The sequence below is a fragment of the Mesoplodon mirus genome, assembly GCF_964341445.2.
Source record: "Mesoplodon mirus genome assembly, chromosome: 5".
Classification (NCBI taxonomy): domain Eukaryota; kingdom Metazoa; phylum Chordata; class Mammalia; order Artiodactyla; family Ziphiidae; genus Mesoplodon; species Mesoplodon mirus.
Genome location: NC_138980.1, coordinates 114672717 through 114691296, shown reverse-complemented (window position 1 = coordinate 114691296; position 18580 = coordinate 114672717). Strand labels below are relative to the sequence as shown.

The 18580-nt window shown below is 35.2% G+C and overlaps 2 protein-coding genes across 9 annotated transcripts in view; one reads left to right on the top strand and one right to left on the bottom strand.

Annotated features, from left to right (window-relative positions):
* Positions 1-3991, top strand: part of RASA1 (RAS p21 protein activator 1) — a 109211-nt gene extending 105220 nt beyond the window's left edge. For both annotated transcript variants that reach the window (XM_082624070.1, XM_082624071.1), the window contains exons 24-25: positions 1581-1715; positions 2862-3991. In XM_082624070.1, the coding sequence (XP_082480196.1) occupies positions 1581-1715; positions 2862-2945 (219 nt within the window). In that variant the 3' untranslated portion in view covers positions 2946-3991. The remainder of the gene's footprint in view (positions 1-1580; positions 1716-2861) is intronic.
* Positions 1-18580, bottom strand: part of CCNH (cyclin H) — a 56892-nt gene that overhangs the window by 26599 nt on the left and 11713 nt on the right. For 2 of the 7 annotated variants that reach the window (XR_014294314.1, XR_014294315.1), the window contains exons 4-9: positions 18169-18379; positions 14835-14998; positions 11825-11895; positions 9554-9665; positions 6362-6437; positions 4763-5791 (exon numbers count right to left, since the gene is read on the bottom strand). Coding sequence is in view for 4 of the 7 variants with exons in the window: in XM_082624072.1 (XP_082480198.1) it covers positions 6317-6437; positions 9554-9665; positions 11825-11895; positions 14835-14998; positions 18169-18379 (679 nt within the window). In the remaining 3 variants the exon portion in view is untranslated. The other 5 variants (XM_082624072.1, XM_082624075.1, XR_014294316.1 and 2 more) reach the window with 4 other exon arrangements.

Here is an 18580-nt window from a genome sequence, read left to right as displayed (position 1 = left end):
AATAAATTCATTAGCAATTCAGTTCATATATATAGAAACCAGAAAAGAGATGTGAATTTAGCCAGGTGTATGGCACTAGGGAATGCTAGGGTAGGAGAATGATGTTCTGCTTTAATACAGTCAGATTCACTTAAAAGCACAAGTAAACAACCACCACACCACTGTACAGTCAAACCAGTCAGGACAGCCTGTGGGCCCCTAGTTTGCAGCTTCAGGTATAAGAAATTTACAGTGTTGATCCATATTGATAATGAAATTGAGAAATAAAGGAGCAGATGCTAAATGTCCATCATGTTCCTATATGTGAACTCCTGGGAAGTTTTGAAGAATATAAATATTTCCAATTACCAAAAAAATATAGTTGGTCCATGACTAAATTTTTTTTTTTACTATAGTGATATTTAAGGAGCTGTATGAAACTGTCCAATATTTAAGGCTAGCTAGTTTTATCTCAAGCCACATTTCTAGGTGTAGATTCAAGATTAGGATTCCATTTACCTTCCATAATCACATGTCTACAGTCCAGCTTTCTCTATCACTTTCCTAGTTATGCCACACAATCTAGCCTTTCAGATTGCTTAGAATTCCAATATTATAATACTCTTCCAGTCTCCTCATACTCTTTCACTGCTTTACACCTATATAAGTCAAATTTATCTTTCAAGACTCACCTAAAACGTCTCCTTCAGGCAGGCTTTGCTGAGCCCTAAACCTGAACTAAATAATACCTTTTGTTCTGCTTCTTAAGTATCCTCTGCATATCCTTTGATATATATAACTCTGATCAGTTTACATCTAGCCTATGTCTTCTCTACTAGGTTGTAAACTCTTTAAAGGCAAATATGGTTGTCTTTCATCCCATCTCTAGAAGCCTTCATTCACTGAATAAATGAATTATATTCTAATTATTTTTTTATACCATAGAAAACTGAGTGTTTGCAGTTTTTAGGAGTGTATAACAAATACTGTCACCATTAGGGAGAGGAACAGATTTGTTTAAAACTACTGGTGATCTAAACTCGTGTTAAATTTTATTCCAGTGCTCAAAATGAAATCAATACTTAGTTACTATAACAAGTTGGTAGTACTGTATTGGCACTAATTTATTTATGAACCTTATCTGAAGATACCATAATTTAACACATCATTTCCACACGTTAGCAAGTGTTTTGGGCAGAGTCCACAGATAATTATAGGCCTGAAAGGTTCTCATCAATGCTTTCGTAATGTAGCTCTTACTTATATATGCTGATCAATTTGGACAAACTATAGCAGTTTAATAATGAAACTTAGTCTGAAGGAGTGGAGGAATTTTAAGTTTAGGTTGCATTTAATCCAGATTGGCAGTTAATGCTTGCATTATTTATGTTCCAGTTTAAAAAAAAATATTGCACAATGTTCTGCCATGTGGTTGAAGAAAATGAAACTTGGTTTTGGTGTGAATACTGAGGTCACAAAATCTAAGAGCATTTTAAGAGAATATTATGTGTTAAATTTTATCTACTGTACCAGTTAGGATCTTTTCACAAGAGATTATAAAGAGTTGTATTTCTAAATGCAGTTTTATGATTCCCTTAAAGAATGTACCTGAACTTCCGGACACTACAGAGCATTCTAGAACTGACCTTTCCCGTGATTTAGCAGCATTGCATGAGATTTGTGTGGCCCATTCAGATGAACTGCGAACGCTCAGTAACGAGCGTGGTGCACAGCAGGTAGGTTTTTGCCAACCTTTTTTAACAATGATGTTCCTCACACTTAAGCAGAATGTCAACATAAGATTCTTTGGGAGGTGATAAATAGCTGAATTAGTCTTATTAATTATATTAAATTTTTAAGAATCTGAATCATAATCCACAAAGATCTCAGCAAACAGGAATAATGAGCCCAGACTAAGATTACGTATTTCTGATACTGCAAAATGTCAAATCTTGCTTTTAAGTTAATGTGAACTCTACTGAAAAATGGTGGTGTTCATGCACTTCACTGGCATGTATGAAAATGGTAAGTGAGCTAATGATAAGTCAGTAGTGATGTGGCTTTTTCTGCCTCTTCTGTCACATACACGGTGCATGGCCAAGTAATTTTCAAACTGTCAAACACATGAGAATTACTCAGGAAGATTGGCAAAAATATTTCAAGCCCCAGATCCAGAGATTGTGTAGTGTGGCCTTAGAAGAGCTTATCAAAAATGGCAGTTTCTAAGAACGGTCACCACAGTGGCCAACCATTTGGCAAGGACCTTATAGAAGAGATTAACACATTGAGACACATTGAGAGTGGTGATTCTGAGTTCTCCTCAATCTGAGATTCTAAAATTCTCAAGGTTTTTCGAGTTTAGATAACAGCATGGATCATTTAGGTTCCAGTCACTTGAGAAACTTATGCAGAATATGTGCCATGGACCTACTTATATGCCCTTGGCATGTACAATGCCTTCGTGCTACACTGACCTGCTTTAAATATTAAAAAAAAAAAATCTTATTGGAGAATTATTAGGCTGTATCCTGACTGCCCTCATGTGCTCCTATAGGGCTTGAGATGTGTCATTTATAATGATAAATCTTTCTTCCGTAAGGTGTCCTATTCTAGAGAGAGTTCTGGCCTAAATAGGTATGAGAATGCCAAACACAGATGAGTTTCTATTTATTTTAGTGTACAAAAATTCTCTTCTATCTCGACCAAAATAATATGAATGATACATACTTATAATTTTATGCTTTTTTTTGAGTAGAATGGTATTATTTTATTTATTCCTTTGTGTTTATATGGCTTTTTTCAAATCCAGGTTCCCATCCCTGAGATCTGACCAAGCTTTCATTTATTTACTAATTATTTTCATACTGTTTTTCCTTGTCTAGCACGTACTGAAAAAGCTTCTGGCTATAACAGAGCTGCTTCAGCAAAAACAAAACCAGTATACAAAAACTAATGATGTCAGGTAGCAGCCTTCGCCGCAGTGTTCTGCATGGATTCAGCATGCCCAACGTGGTAATTTACATCAGTATAATGTCTCCTTTGCTCTTGCCAAAAAATAGCACACCTTTCCACATTCCAGTGATGTGTGAACTATGCAAACAAAACTCGAGATTCTGCTGGTGAGTAACTGCGCCAGCAGCTTTGTAAGCTATCTGTGCAGGATATTTGCACTTTTTCCACATATGGAATCTTTACCAACCTCTGAGCCTTGGTGTACAGATCACCTTTCACACAATGCTATGACCGTATCTTGAACTTGGAAAATATATTTTCAATACATTCAATTGCCAAAGTTTTGCTGTCTCTTGGAAACAGAACTATGAAAAAAAAGCATTCTCTGTTGACAATTGAGTATAACTGGATTGCAGACTGCTCTTACTGTTACTTCTTCCTGAATTAGGAATATGACCGTTTGACTGTTCAATGACTATTTGTATTTACAGTTTCCAGAGTTTACCATTACAATAGGAACAATCTTTGCTGTATACTTTTTTAAAATAACTGCTATTTCTCTTTGCTGGAACTGTTGAAAGAAAATATATAGAATGGATCTATTGCTCATCAGCTTTATTTTTTAAACATACCACTTATTTTGTTCGAATTGTCAAAGACTGTATTTAGATCTCATAATGCTTTTTTGTTAAATGTTTACAACAGTAAATAGTTTGAATTCAATAAATATTATTGGTCACTGTGTACTGATCAACGCATGTTACCCATTCAACCGTTTTATAGATTACCAATTACTTTTATATGTTTAAAAACCCTAGAATGCTTTCATTGAAAGTATTCATTAATTCCAAGTTGATTTTTTAAATTATGCAAACAATTTCATCAGCCACTGAACAGCTATCCATCTTTGCCCTTCTGACTACTTGTTGTATCTGCTGGATATTTAGTTTGACTGTATAGTTTTATTTGCTTCTGTATGTGTATTTTTGTGAAGTATTCACAAGGGTTAAGTTAAAATAAAACCAAGGGATACATAAATATCTGATTACTTCTGTCTAAATACAGCTAAACATTTTATTTCATTTTCTTCCTCCTTTTAGGGGCAGTTCAAATTTAGTACCAGAGCAAGGCCCCTTTTGAAGGATTCCATTATGTATTTGTTAACGATTCCTTCCCTCCCATAACTGTGCAGGGTAGAGAAGGCCTACAAGGAGAGCCAGACAGGGATGTACTGGGAAAAGCATTTCCCCAGTAAAAAAAAATTTTCTAAAGGCCTAGGTTCTAAGAGCAACACTTTGTTTCTTCCTGTATTTTAAGCAATAATGTGTTAAAACTATACTATGCAGAAATTTTGTGAACCCTCAGCTGCAAGTATTAAATGCTGTTATTTATATATAGTTTATATATAGGTAGCTAGCCCTAAAGTAGCTGCAATCACAGTTGAACAGTGATAGCAAAACACTAACAAACACACCAGGTGCTCCTTTTTCTTGATGTCAACCCAATTCCATATTTTCCCCTCTGCTTTTCAGTTAGACAATATAGTATGCCATTTGGTCTCCTTCCAGGATAGACTAAAAGGGATATGGACATCTCCGAAAACATTTCAACAATATGCAAAAACGTCTAGATTCTAGTGCTCAGCAATTTGTTCTCTCCCACTACTCACATCTCAGTTTTAACCATACTGACCTGTCATTTCTCAATCTGAACTGCTTCTCCTGCCTTTTATTTCTAAAAAAACCCCACAAACCTAAAGACACTCTACTTTTTTTTATTTTAATGACATGCTTATTATCTCTTAAGCTGGAATAGGAAACTTGTCATTTACCTTTGTAGGCCTTGGAGTAACTTAGCTGGTCAATGATGAAATGAAACCTCGAAACATTTTTTTAAAGGGGCTGGGTAGGAAAATTTTCAGAGATAAATGTGGACCATGCTCTGACGCCAAACTTTAGTGACCTAAAAAAGAAACAAGATAAATTCTGAACAGTTTGCCTTTCTGTCTAGAGCCTGGCAGGACCACTGCTTCACCAGGACTGCAGTGAAGGACTGTCAATTTCGGCTTCTTCCCCTCCACTTTTATAAAATCACACTTCGTGAATTTTATTCCTCATTCCTCAATGAGAAGGAAATTAAAACAACGCAAACCTAAAATATAAAGAATTATTAAAGGATGCACATATAGTAAATACTACCTTCAAATACTGCAATGTAATTAAATGGTACCTACACTTTATGGAAAAGTACATCCTGGGATGCACTGACACTGAGGAGAGGTTTGCATCTGTAAAACTTACTTAGATTTAGGGCAATTGAGTTTCTCAGAATTCCTTCAACCCCATTTTCCAGAAACAATCTGACAGACCTTCATAATTTGGTTCCAACTCTAGAAACTGAATAAGATCACAGTTAAATACCTGAATGCTAATAGTAGCCAACATTCCTTAGCACTTTTTAAACTGACTACTAAGTTTTGCTTTTTGTGGTGCCTTTTCAGAAAAGGATAAGTTTGCTTAATGACATCCTGTATAAACAATATAGGCAAATAAATTACAGCTTTAATTTGGCTACCATAGAAAGATTGATTTGATATTAGTCATGGTGGCACAAGATTACCCAAACCAGGTGCTATTCTGGCTCCTTTGAAGATGTTTTATTTCACATAAAGCTACCCTGAAAGGAAAACCTTTTAAATAACATAAATAGAAAAGTTGCATATATTTTGATGCTTTCACATTACTTCGTTTTTAAAGTTAAATGCCAGATATGCTTCATCCTTCTGTTGATTAGTTAGCATTGATAAATCAATTTCAGATGGTTAGAGGGAATCTACCAGGTCATCGTCAGTCCATTCTTCCTAAGAAGGAAAGAAAATGTTATAAGGATAACATTATACTGAAGCATAACCAGTACTGTTTACCTTTTTGCCTCCTTGCCTCCCTTTAGGAAAATGTTCTCCTTTCGCTATGCTGATTATAACAGGTAAATAAACCAGGAAAATGTGTAGCAGTTTAACCTTATAATACTATGGCATGGTCTCACCAGACTAGTCCAGTGACAGGAATAAACGTTACAATTGTGAACTTCTGCTTCTGATTATTCATTTTTATCTGACTTGCCAGGTACAATTTTTTTTAAACAAGGGTAGGAGAAGAATCCTTGAAGATCAAAAAATATATCCCTCCTGCCTTCTATGACCTTAGGAGGGATTCTTCATCAAGTAACTATTATACTGCTTCAGAACAGGCCAAGACAGAAGTGAGACAAATTCCTCTAATAATGGACAATGTACATAAAGGATGCAAAAAAAGAAATGAAAGCTTTCCAATAGCCAACACCTCTGTCTATAATGCTTGCACTCTGGAACAGTAAAATCTTAACATTATGGTTGTACCAGAATATACAGCAATGATAACTTAAAATTTACCTTTGGAGAACATACCTCCTCATGTTTGGATTTCTTTGAGACATAATCATCATCTTCATAACCTTTCCTCTTTTTCCTGTAATTAAGCAACCATCAACAAGCAATCTTATACTGGCAACAGAATCTATAAGCTAGCAAGGCTATGAGATACATCTATTGAAGAACAAAGCCTGGATAAAGGGAAAGAGGTGAAAAATTATGGACAGGAAGACAATATCTTTCAAATTCCTCTGAATTCAATGCAATTCTAATTCAAATTCTAAAAAAAGTTTCATGGAGCTTATCAAGTCAAACTCTGACCTGGGAAAGATGCTGCAAAAATAGCAAAAGAATCTGAAAAAGAACAAAGCATGGGGAGCTCGTCCCACTTAACATCAAAACACACACTATATATGTAAACTAAGTAATTAAAAGTGTGGTAGTTGTCCCTTGGTATGAGGGGGACTGGTTCCAGGACCCCCCATGGATACCAAAATCCTTGGATGCTCAAGTCCTTTATATAAAATGGCAACAGGACAGTTGGTGCTCTGCATCTGCACATACGGAGGGCTGACTGTATCAGCAAAGAGTTACAAGTATCAATGATCAGAGCAGACAGGCAAAAAACAACAAAGTATATATAGGGATTTAATCTGTAATAAATGAGTATTTAAAATAACTAGAGAAAATCATATTTTTAAATGGCTGGCACAACAGGTTACTTATTTGAACAAAAATTAATATATGTGATCTCTACCTCAAACCAGGCACAAACAATTGTAAATTGCTTTTACAGCTGAACAAAAAGCAAAATAAAATACTGATTAATTTAGGGTAAGAAAGGTGTTCAGATGTAAGAGTGTGAAGCAAAAGACAAGGTGCCTAAATAACAAAGTGAAAGAAACAATAGAAGAAAATAGCTATATGATATATATATAGAAAGATGGGTATATAAAAAGAACTACAAGAAAATAACACCAGAAAGTTGGGCACGGGTTATAATTATGCAATACAGAAGAAACACAAATGATTGTTAAACACAGAAATATCAATGCTTCAAAGTATTAGGGGAAATGCAAATTAAAATACCAACATGATACTATTTTTGCACCCAGACTGGCAAAAGTTAAAGACTGATACTGTTAAATGTTATACAATTTATATGAAAACAATGAAAAGAAAAATTATTTCATATACACATACACAGAGAAAAGCTTGGCAAAGGTAAAACACCAACTATAAGTTACCTCTCAGTTGAAACTGGAATTTAGGTTTTGGTCAAAGAGAACTTTGGTTTACCTGTATTAACTGGCTTTAATAATGACAATATATTATTGTGTGTTGAAAAAGATAAAAGAATTTTAAAGACCAAGGAAAGATATTTTACCCTAAAGTAGTACTTATAAGTGTGGTCCATGGACCAATGCTGCTGGTCCATGAACCATTTCCAGTGTGCAATGAGATAAGTACAGAAATTAAGTGTATGTTTAGAAACTTTTATAGCAATTTGATAGATTAATTTATGACTGTTGATTCTAATAAAATTTAAGCTTATTTTTTATGTCTTTTTATTTTGTTTTTCTAAGTAATTGGTTGTTACATTTTACAGAAGTATAGGTCTGTAATGGGTTAAAAAGAAAACCAACAGTGCTTTACAGACAGTTTGAGAAGCACCCCTCAAGTACTCATAGATATGCAAGATTTGCTTGACACAGTGCAAAGCAAATGGTCACCTGGAGTAAGATGTAAATTCTGGCAATTAGGAATTTTGGATTATGGTCCATTACCTAGGTGGAAGGGTAGGATTAATAGTTCAATGGTCTAATTCAGAGGTTGACAAAATTTTCTTTGAAAAGGTCAGAGAGTAAATATTTTAGGCCTCGTAGGCCATGCAGTTTCTGTGACAACTACCCAACTCTTCTGCTATAGTGTGAAAACAGCAGTAGACAATAATGCAAACTACTGGGTGTACCTCTGTTCCAATAAAACTACTACTATAAACAGGTAATGGCCTAGATTTGGCCCATGGGCCATAGTTTGCCAACACCTGGTCTAAGCCCATTTCAAAATCAATGTGAAAAGATTATAAATCAGTGCTTTAATACTTTCATTCATTAAAGTCAACATTTTTCTTTACCTCTCTGCCACCACTCCTTCCTTCCTCTTAGTTACCACTGAAACCCAGGAACGAAATTTACCAATTTTAAGTTCTATGCTAAGCCATGTTTTACAGTTACAGCTACAAATATAATATAGTCCCATATGTTGCACACTTGATAAGTCCTTCGATATTCTCCTACTACAACTTTATAGTTAAAGAATTTGAGTCATGTATTCCTGATTTGAAGACCTTGGAATGCTGTTCTGGCTTCTCATATATTATCCAATAGGATACAGTCTCCGATTAGAGATCAGAAACATCTCAAATGCATATTACTGTTCAGATGCCAGAGCTAACCCCCAGTAAATTTTACAGAATGCATTCCACGGAATAGAAAATAATAGTTTTACCATTCCTATACCTGCCCATATCCTCAATTGTTTTATATGTCAAAAGGGTTAAGTAGATCCTTCAAACTGCAAAGCATAAAGAACCTGAAAATGGTGATTTCCACATTCAGCCTACAAATCAATAAGACACATTAACAGTGTTCCTTATGGCTGCAAGAAGAGATCGAACAGCACATTTTCCTATTGGTTCTGTCTTCAATATAAAGTTACCACTGAGAGAAAATATGCCAAGTTTCCCCACCTAGCTAACAGAAATAAGTGTGGAACAGTATACTTGTTCTTCAGAGGAGATACCAGACCTGCAAAGAACCGAAAGATTAAAAGGGCAAGAAGAGGTGCAGGATTTCCCTAGGAAGACTCTGCCCAGGGGACCCCACAAGGAGTAACAGAACAGGACAGGGCCCACAAGCCAAAGAACAGATTAGTCATAGCAGGAGCAGAATGTACTGTGAAAGCCAAATTCGTAATTTATTTATTTATTTATGTATGTTTATTTATTTATTTATTTATTTATTATTTATTTATTTATTCTCAGTGTTTAATCCTATTAGAAATCTCCAGTCAATAAAAAAAATCTGATTTAATGGGTAAGTCAGTTTTCCCCACATGAGCAAACATTTACCAATTAAGTTAATTTAAGGATTAGCTGGAGACAGTAACAATTATATCTATTCTTGAATTAACAGTCTCACATCTACTTACGTAATTATGTTAAGTGCAAGCTCAGCAGAGTGACATCTCTCCAACTTCTGTTTCAGAACAGCGACTTCTTCAGGTCTGGGTGGTTCATATTTTTTTACCAAGTTCCTCATGTCTATGTGGAGATAAAAAAAGCATTTATACCAGATAATAAAAAGCCTTGTTCTCATAAGGGAGTTGAATGATGTTTCCCCATCTAGTTTTGGGAACAAAAAACACTCTTGAAATGTGATTATTCTTACCAGGATTAATACTGTTCCACATTAAAATCCAATGAACACCATACTTCTAGTTCAAGTTATTATAGCTGTCTGCTGCTTAGCCCACATCATGTGCAGCCTAAAGATAAGCATGCTCTACTAGTCAGTATTTTTTAAAAATCCTACCATGGTCACTTTTTGCTTAGTTTTAATAAGGCTTTTAAAAAATTCCTACATGATTTAGTAAACAAGCTTTGTTCCCTGCCACCAACCATATTCATAAGATTCTATCCTACAGATGGTAGGCCAAGAGTGTACTACTTATTTACAAAGAAAACCATTATTACATAACATGTAATGAAGGGAAGATGCTTAGTAAAAACATGTCAGTGATCCTTTGCTTTAACAAAATACAAAACCTATACAATGAAGTATATGACCAAGAAAACAAATATGTCCTCTTTAGGGTAACAGCACTGACTTTAAAATCGCAAAAACATCCTCTACCCTGATCCATTTTGTTATTCAACTACAATAAACCAAAGAACATAAATCTCAAGATTTATTAGGGAAATGATGAGAGATCCAGGGCTTATTATTAGCCAGCCACGTGCTCCAAATGAGTGTCTTATCTCATAATGCAAATAAAGCAGTGTTTGCAATTGAATTAATACTAGTGACTTAACACCCTTAGGACAATACCTTTGTGTGAAAAATGATGAATAAGATACCTTTATCAAGAGCTATTCTTATTTTTTACTAAAACAAATGGAATAAAATAAAGGTACTGAGACAAAATCAGTAATAAAACTGTCAGCTATAAAATGAGCACAGTGAGTTACCTTTAAGACCTCTTCTACCTACTAAATTCCCTGATCCAAATGTCTATGGCCAAACTGCGATTAGCTTTGGAAGTGAACCCTCTAGTGGTATAACTGAAAACCTACCTTATGATTCGTAAATCACAAATCCATTTTTCTCAAAGAGGGAAGGCAACAAAGATCATTTCAAGCCAAGAAATAAGAAATGATACTTCCACACCCTGAAGCATGTTGACTTTTGAAACATAAAACATGTAAGAAGTACTCCCTGTCATCCAAGATCAAGATATTCAATCTCATATTTTATTGGTTTATTCAGTATTTAAACCACAAATTTTATTAACAAGGACAATTGGCACAAAAGGTTTGGAAACAAACAAACACACTGTTTTTAACCCTAACGACTACTCTAGTAGCCATGAGCATGCAGTGTGACATGAGCAAGTATGAAAATGGAAAGGACTGGCTAACCTAGCTAACCAGTTTAGTGGAGGTTCTGACTCAACAAGTACCTACTGTACAGCTAAGGAAACTATATTCAATATCTTGTAATAACCTATAATGGAAAAGAATCTGAATCACTTTGCTGTACACCTGAAACTAACACACCACTGTAAACCAACTGTATTTTTAAAAAGTGAAAGAAGAAAAAAAAGCCCCTTAAGACAGTGTTTCTCAGCATCGACACTAGTTGGGGCTGGATAATTCTTTGTTGTGAGGAGCTATGTTAGTTTCCTGAGGCTGCTATTAAAAATTACCACAAACTTAGTAAGGCTTATTAAAACAACAGAATGGATTCTCCCACAGTTCTGAAGCCCAAGAGCCTGAAATCAGTTTCATTGGGCCAAATTCAAAATACTGGCAGAACTAGCAAATGACACATATTAACTAGTTAAAGCTAATTTACCTACAAAATGGAAGTTTCAAATTTAATTAGGCTTTAATTCCCTGAGATCTTTTTCAGTGCTCATCATATTCGGGTATACTTTAAAGGGACCCTGTTTTGAATCTCAATCCTTTCTGAATCTGATTATATTTTCACTTTCCTAAAATGTTCTATGTAAAAACTACTTTCTTTCATGTACCTTCTATTTGGTCTTCACCAATGTATCCTTCATGCCTCCATGATACAATAACTCAATATAAGTAAATCTGAATAATCTGTTATCTCAAGTTAAATACCAGGATGTTATTTACTTAGAAAGTAGCTTTGTGATAGAAGAGTATTTTATAAAGTGTTCTGTTTTACTTACTTTTCATTATATCTAGTAACTGTGACAAGCAAGTTCTGTTCTCTTTTAGCATCAGACTTTCTGATAAGTAACTGGAAAAGAAAGGAAAAAAATTTAAATCTATTGAACACATAGCATCTTGAGAAAATATGACATCATAAATTATTTTCCTCCATGTTAATTTCATAATCAAGGTCAGTTTTTAAATAAATTTACTTTAAAACTGTTAAATAACAATACTTTGAACTCTACTAAACTATAATCTGTATCTCTTACAATCTTAAGGATTTACTACAATTTATACTAGGTTCAAAATGCTTTATGTTCAAGTTAATTTAACTTCCATAATATATTCAGAGAGAAAATGATATGAAACTAACAGGAGCATTACTCAGTACTTTTAATGTTACATGTTTAATATTTAAACCTATGAGTCTAATCTCACTCATTTTACAGGTGAGGAATCTGAGTCACAGGGACAGAGAAGTTATGAATAAAGTCAGGTAGCAGCAGAGCTAAAACCTGGCACTAGTAAGGATTCTCTCTCCCCTTAATATCAAGTCCATGTTAACTATAATTGCTCTTCTTGGGACAAATAGGTATTCAAACCAATAAGAACATCACCCCACGCTTTACAAATCTATTACATCTTTTTTGCATCAAGTCCAGATTAAAGGTGTTAATACTATTCCATAAATGTACATAAATCCCAATTATCTGTTTTCTTGGAACTAATGACAGTATAAAAATATAATTTCTATTTTTAAATTTTTAGTTACTCTGAGGTTTTATATACTTGAACTTGATCTATAACTGATAAAAGCCCAAGTGAACAGATTCTCAAGGCAACGTAATCTTTCAAACATGAATGTAAAAAAAACTATTAATTTTTCTCTTGGGTGAAATAAAACTACAAAAATTATAAAGACGATTCTTTAAGAAATTTTGTTGCTGTATGTCTTTTAAACTCTCAAAATCATTTAAACTACATTACAAGGTTTTGATAACTACCTTTGCTGTTACACCTTCATCGTCTATTGTGGGAGTTTCATTTTAGATATGGAAATCAATAACTCCCCTAACAACTAATACATTTCTCGTTATCAGTAATTCAAAATAACAATTAGTTTTTTCCTTTCACTTTTCTCCCTAAAACTCCTCACACTTTTGACATCTTTTTTTGTTTTTTTTTTCATTACCTAAGAAGTCAAACTAGGAGATACAAAATAAAGCTCTAAATCCAATGAAAAAGAAGAAACCTCTAATCAACAACAATGTAACATTCTATGACTAATAATCTTAAGCCTCATTCAGAATATTACAACAGCACAAGGACTCCCCCCTTTTGAAATCAGTAATAAACATAAAGGCAATTTCCATGTATCTCAAAAGTTACAAAGGATGTCAGAAGCTAAAAATAATTTGAAAGCATTTCCTCAAGGGAAAAAAATGCCCAAATGTCTATAGTCCCTGGGAATGCAACAAAAGTGTATTCAATTTGCAATGAGCCCAAGGTACCACAATTTCACTTTCACCTGCCTATCTGAAATTATAACTAACTAAACTTCTAAGATGAAATACACTCTAATTTGGACCTTAGGATCCTTCATCCCTCTCTACTGACGTAAGGAAAATCTCACCACTGAAAAATTAGCATATACCTGCATAAGATACAATGCTTAAACAGATTAAGCAAACAACTGGTTGTTTGAATTGTGAAAAACAGGCTTTTCCCCTTACACTATGGAAGCTCCATACTCACAAACTCCATAGGTATCAATCTGCATGGCCACCCTTCCTACAAGGATAGCTTGTTCATTCTTATATTTCTACATTATAGTACAGTGCATGGTACATAGAAGGCAATGTAAAAAAAAAAAAAAAAAAACCTCCATAAAGGTTTGCTTAGTAAATAAATGAAGGTATAGATCACTTTGGGATTAAATGTATATACTTATATACAGTTGGTGAGCTGTGTTTATGCAGAAGAGGCATACCATAAATTAAACAAAATACAAGCCCACAATCCTTTATCTTGGATTTGTTTTGAAATTCAGTATTCATGTCTTAGAAACTTAACATGGTGTATATACCACGAAATGTGAAATACTTCAGTGATATTCTGGGGCAGTATCTTGTAATCAGTAACATTAATATTTCTGCAAAGAAACCTAAAACTATTCCCATTCAGTTGAATAAAGACTAAATCACATCTGTTCATGTTTCCTGCCACTGGATCAATGGATTATGAAATTACAGATGAGGGATTACAAACATGCAGAAAAGTTTAAATTTAGCAAGTTTTATCATCTTTCCTCCTCAGCTATTTCTAGGAATGAATCAAGCAGAACTTCGAAGGTATAAAGAAATTAAATTGCTAGAAAGAAATTAAATGTAAAGATTTTTAAAGTCTAACTTACTGCTAGCCTGTGCTTGAGTTAGTTATAAATGAATATAATAAATATGTAATTGACCTTCACACAAGATATTATCTTAAGAATCAAGTGAATTTAGTTCATGTAAAGTGCTTATCACAGAGCCTGGTTCTCAGTGCGCACTTATGTATCAGCTATTAGTATCTATAGTTAACTAAAATTCATCTGGACATTCCCTAAAGTATTATTCATTCAACAAATCTTTACTGAATTCCATGTGCCACACATGCTCCACAGCAGGAGATTAATGATAAAACAAGGCAGACGTATTTGTTGCACTCATGCTGCTTACCAGTTCACAAAACTTCTAAATTTGCCATATATTGGTAGCTGTTATCAGTCTTTTGAGGATCACCTAATTTAATTCTACTTCAGTCGTAAATGGATCCTCTTAGCTCAAAAATATTTTACTGAATTTTAAAATATTTCCTTAAAAGGTGATTCCATTTCTTCCCTCACTTGCCCTCAACAATGCTCAACCACAGGAGATATGAAGGACTAACGTTACAAAGTGAACCTTACTTAAAAACTTGGGACTCCAGGAAGGAATAAACTGAGGGACTGAGTCTAATCTAAGTTAAAACACAAAATAATACCTTTCCATAGTAATTCCTGCTCTGGATGCACTAGATAAAATGGCAGTCAGAGCAATCTGGGAAGGTGTGTATAAAAGGTGAGCATCCGTCAGTGCAACTCTATTAAGAAAGTCATCAGCTGTTTTCCTCAAAATCTCTGGATTCTCCAACATGGGATAGCGAGTCTAGAAAGAAAGTTTGCAAATGTTATCACTTCTGAGGGTCTCATGGAATAATAACAGTACAAAACTATTCCTATAAACCAGAAAGTGCTTAACACAGGATACTTTCAGTAACTCCTGTAAGATCACATTCAGAAACCAAAGCACCACCTCATTTTGATTTGAAATTCCTAAATACTAAAAATTTACTTTTGGGAAATGAATCTTTGTTTGATTACAGAATTATTTTTAGTATATGCCCAAGAAATATGGATGATCCCCTATTTTCTAACCATTCTTACCCTTTAAAATGAACCCTAAATCCTAAAACCTCAGATATATTTCAGATATCTACATTCAAGTCCCAAAGCAGTAAGAAATCTTTTCTATACTCTGAAACAAAATAGCCAGAGTCAACTGCACAATCACACACAGGTCTTGTCATCCCCAAATGCCTGACCTCTGATGACAAATCCAACATTCTACTCTGACCACAGCATTCCCTTCCCCAGTACCTACATTTGCTCAATTACTTCACAGCTGTTCTTTGACTTCCTCCTCAGGACCTCTGGTTCCTTACCCCTATACTTGCTTCTACTCACCAGTGTCCACTGGTTCTCATTTCCCTCTTCCATTCCCTGCCCCAGTATGCTGCCAACATATTTCCAGCAAAACTTCAATAGTGGTCGAATTCAACCAACCTTCTGCTTTGCAACTATACCCAGATTTCTGGGTGCTGCTAGAGAAAACAATACTACCAACAGGTCTGGTAATATTACTATAAATTCAGGTTCACTGACCTCAACAAGGCTCTCAACACTGCCTAGCTAAAATATTCCACAGAAAATGTATTCTCCCATTTTTCAGTGATTATGTTAAACACTTTCTACTTGACTCAATGTCTTTGATAATTCTCAGGAACTCCACTGCTCTCAGAAAATGATCTCTGTTGATAACAAAGACACTATTTCCTGCTATGGCCAAATCCCCAAACATAACGTTATCCTCACCCATGCTTTCCTCTTTCTCTCGGTTAAGAGAAACAGCCAGTTCTTCTACCTTGCTTCAAAATCCCATGCCAGGCCCTTCTACCACACTCCAAAGGAAAACTTGAGCTACACATGTTCCATTAAGCTTTCTCTACTAGCGTTCTAAATCAGTTTCTCGTGCAAAACAAAACATGACAAAAAATTGTTCCTTTCTTCTACTTCTAGCAGTTCCCCCCATCTTCTCAATTATCCCATCTTCTTTTTCCACTTCAAAGACAAGCTGTTTAATCCAAGTTATATACACTTGTCTTCTCACCTTCTATTCCCCAACCAGCTCCAATCTGCTTTTTTCCTTCACACTCCAAGAAGACTAATTTCACCAAGATCACAAGTCACCTTTCTGGCACTAAATCTAGCAAATGTCAACTTTTACTTTGCCTGAATTCTGAGCAGGATTGGAGAGCTTATTCTACTTCCCTTCACTTCTCCAAAAGTCCTACCTCTTTGGATATTCTTCAGTCTTCTTACTAGCTTCTTACTTTTCTCTAGCTACCCTTTAAATAAATGGTCCTTATGGCCAATCCACTTTAAATCTTCCTGGGGCGGCAGTGATGCGCAAATCTATGCCTTCAGCCTAGTCATCTTCTCTGGCCTCCAGACACAAATATCTACCAACCTGAATGTCTTGCAAGCAATGGAAATTCATCATGTCCCAAACCAAATTCATCAAATCCCTACCCCACCACCATCAATAAATCTCTCCTGCGCCACTGTTTCCTGTATATGTGTACCACCATCCACCGATACGCTCAGGCCAGAAACCCGGGGGTTCTTCCACTGTCCTCGCTCTCTGTACGCAATCATTCTTCAAGCTCTACTGATTCTAAAGCCCAAGAAGCTCTCTCTGTACCCACTACCACTTCATGAGTCAAACCAACCACTGTCTTTCTGCCTGAACTACTATAACAGCAACCCAACTGGTATCCCTTCATCCATTCGAATCCATTCTGCATGTTATGCCTGACACATACAGGTGTGCAATAAACATCTGACGCAGGCTGATGCATGAGTTTGCCAACATGTTTTTTATAGCTGCAAACCTAATCACGCCACTCATTAGACTTGACCCTTTCACTGGTATCCCATTGCTCTATTCAAAATCTGTAACGTTACCTCCACTGTCTATACTCTGCCTTCCACTCAGGCAGCACTCCGTGGCAATCCTCCCCATTTACCTCTAAGTTCTGTTTAGGTTCTTTAGTACACCATGGTTTGTTAAGTCTGGGCCTTTGGCCAGAAAAGTCTCTCTGAATGGGATGCTCTTCCACCACCCAATCCCTACTCTTGCTCTGAATTTTACTTCAAATTACACTTTTGCAGAACTGTCTCCCCTTCCTCTCAATCTGCTATCTCCTTCTAAAGTACCCTGTATTTCCCCTTCTGTTAACAATTAGCACACTGAATATATGATTGTCTTTCCCATTAGACTGTAAAGCCTATAAAGTGGAGGCTGTTCCTGTCTTGTTCTTGACTACATCCTCAAGCACCATGTCTGACATATAGAAGGCACCCAAATTTGGCCACTCAAGATGAATGAACCAGTTTTTGACTTCTGTTCACTTAACTCACACTATCCGAAGTCCTTCTTCAGGGCCAAAACAAAACAAGTTGCTTTTGTCAATGTTCTGACAAAACATTTATTTACTATTATTTTTGATGCCCACATATTGACTTCAGTTCACAACACCCTAAAAATAGAAGTCACTTAGCAATCTTCTAGTTTAAAATTAAGAATTTTGTAAAATTTCTAAAAATAGAAGTCAGTTAGCAATCTTGTAGTTTAGAATTAAGAATTTTGTATGTATGAAGATCCAAGACAGTATACTTGAGTTAGAAGAGTTATCTTAAGTCTTTAAAAGCATTACAATTGTCCTCATTATGGTCCCTGGACCAGTATTTGCAAATCTACTAGATCAGAAGCTCAAGAACTACAGTCTGACAATCTCAGTTAATAAGCCCTCCATGTGATTCTGATGCACACTGAAGTTTGAGAACCATTGCCCTAGAAGTCCAGGCCAAACACATTTTAGCAAGCCTAACTGTGTAACAATTAGGATCATTACTAGTTATAATAAAATTTTGATTATTTTGGTTAAAGAACAATAGCAAAGGAGTTTACTCCACCAGTTTAGTCAGCAAGATTACCTTTAAATCAATGAGAAAGCCCTCAAAGGGTCTATAAGGATTGTGGACAATAAGGTGGAAATTAAGTTGCTGTATAAGAAGTAGTTCATATTCCAAAATCTGTTCGAGTGCCTTCTCTTGTCCAAGAGGACTCTCCCGCAGATTTCCAACAAACTGTGGACTAGACACATTGAATTCATCCACTTTGCAGGCCAAAAATGCACAAGTGAGCCTGGAGGAAAAAATAAGGGGAAGGTTATGTATATACTTTGAGGAATACCAAAATATTTCTAAAATATGTTCTAAAATTGCCTAATATTCACAAATGACTATACTAGACATCTAAGGAAATTGATTTAAAAAAAGAGAGTTTCCTGTTTAATCTTTTTATCCATACAGAGACTATAAAAATTAGGTTGAACTCTATAACAGT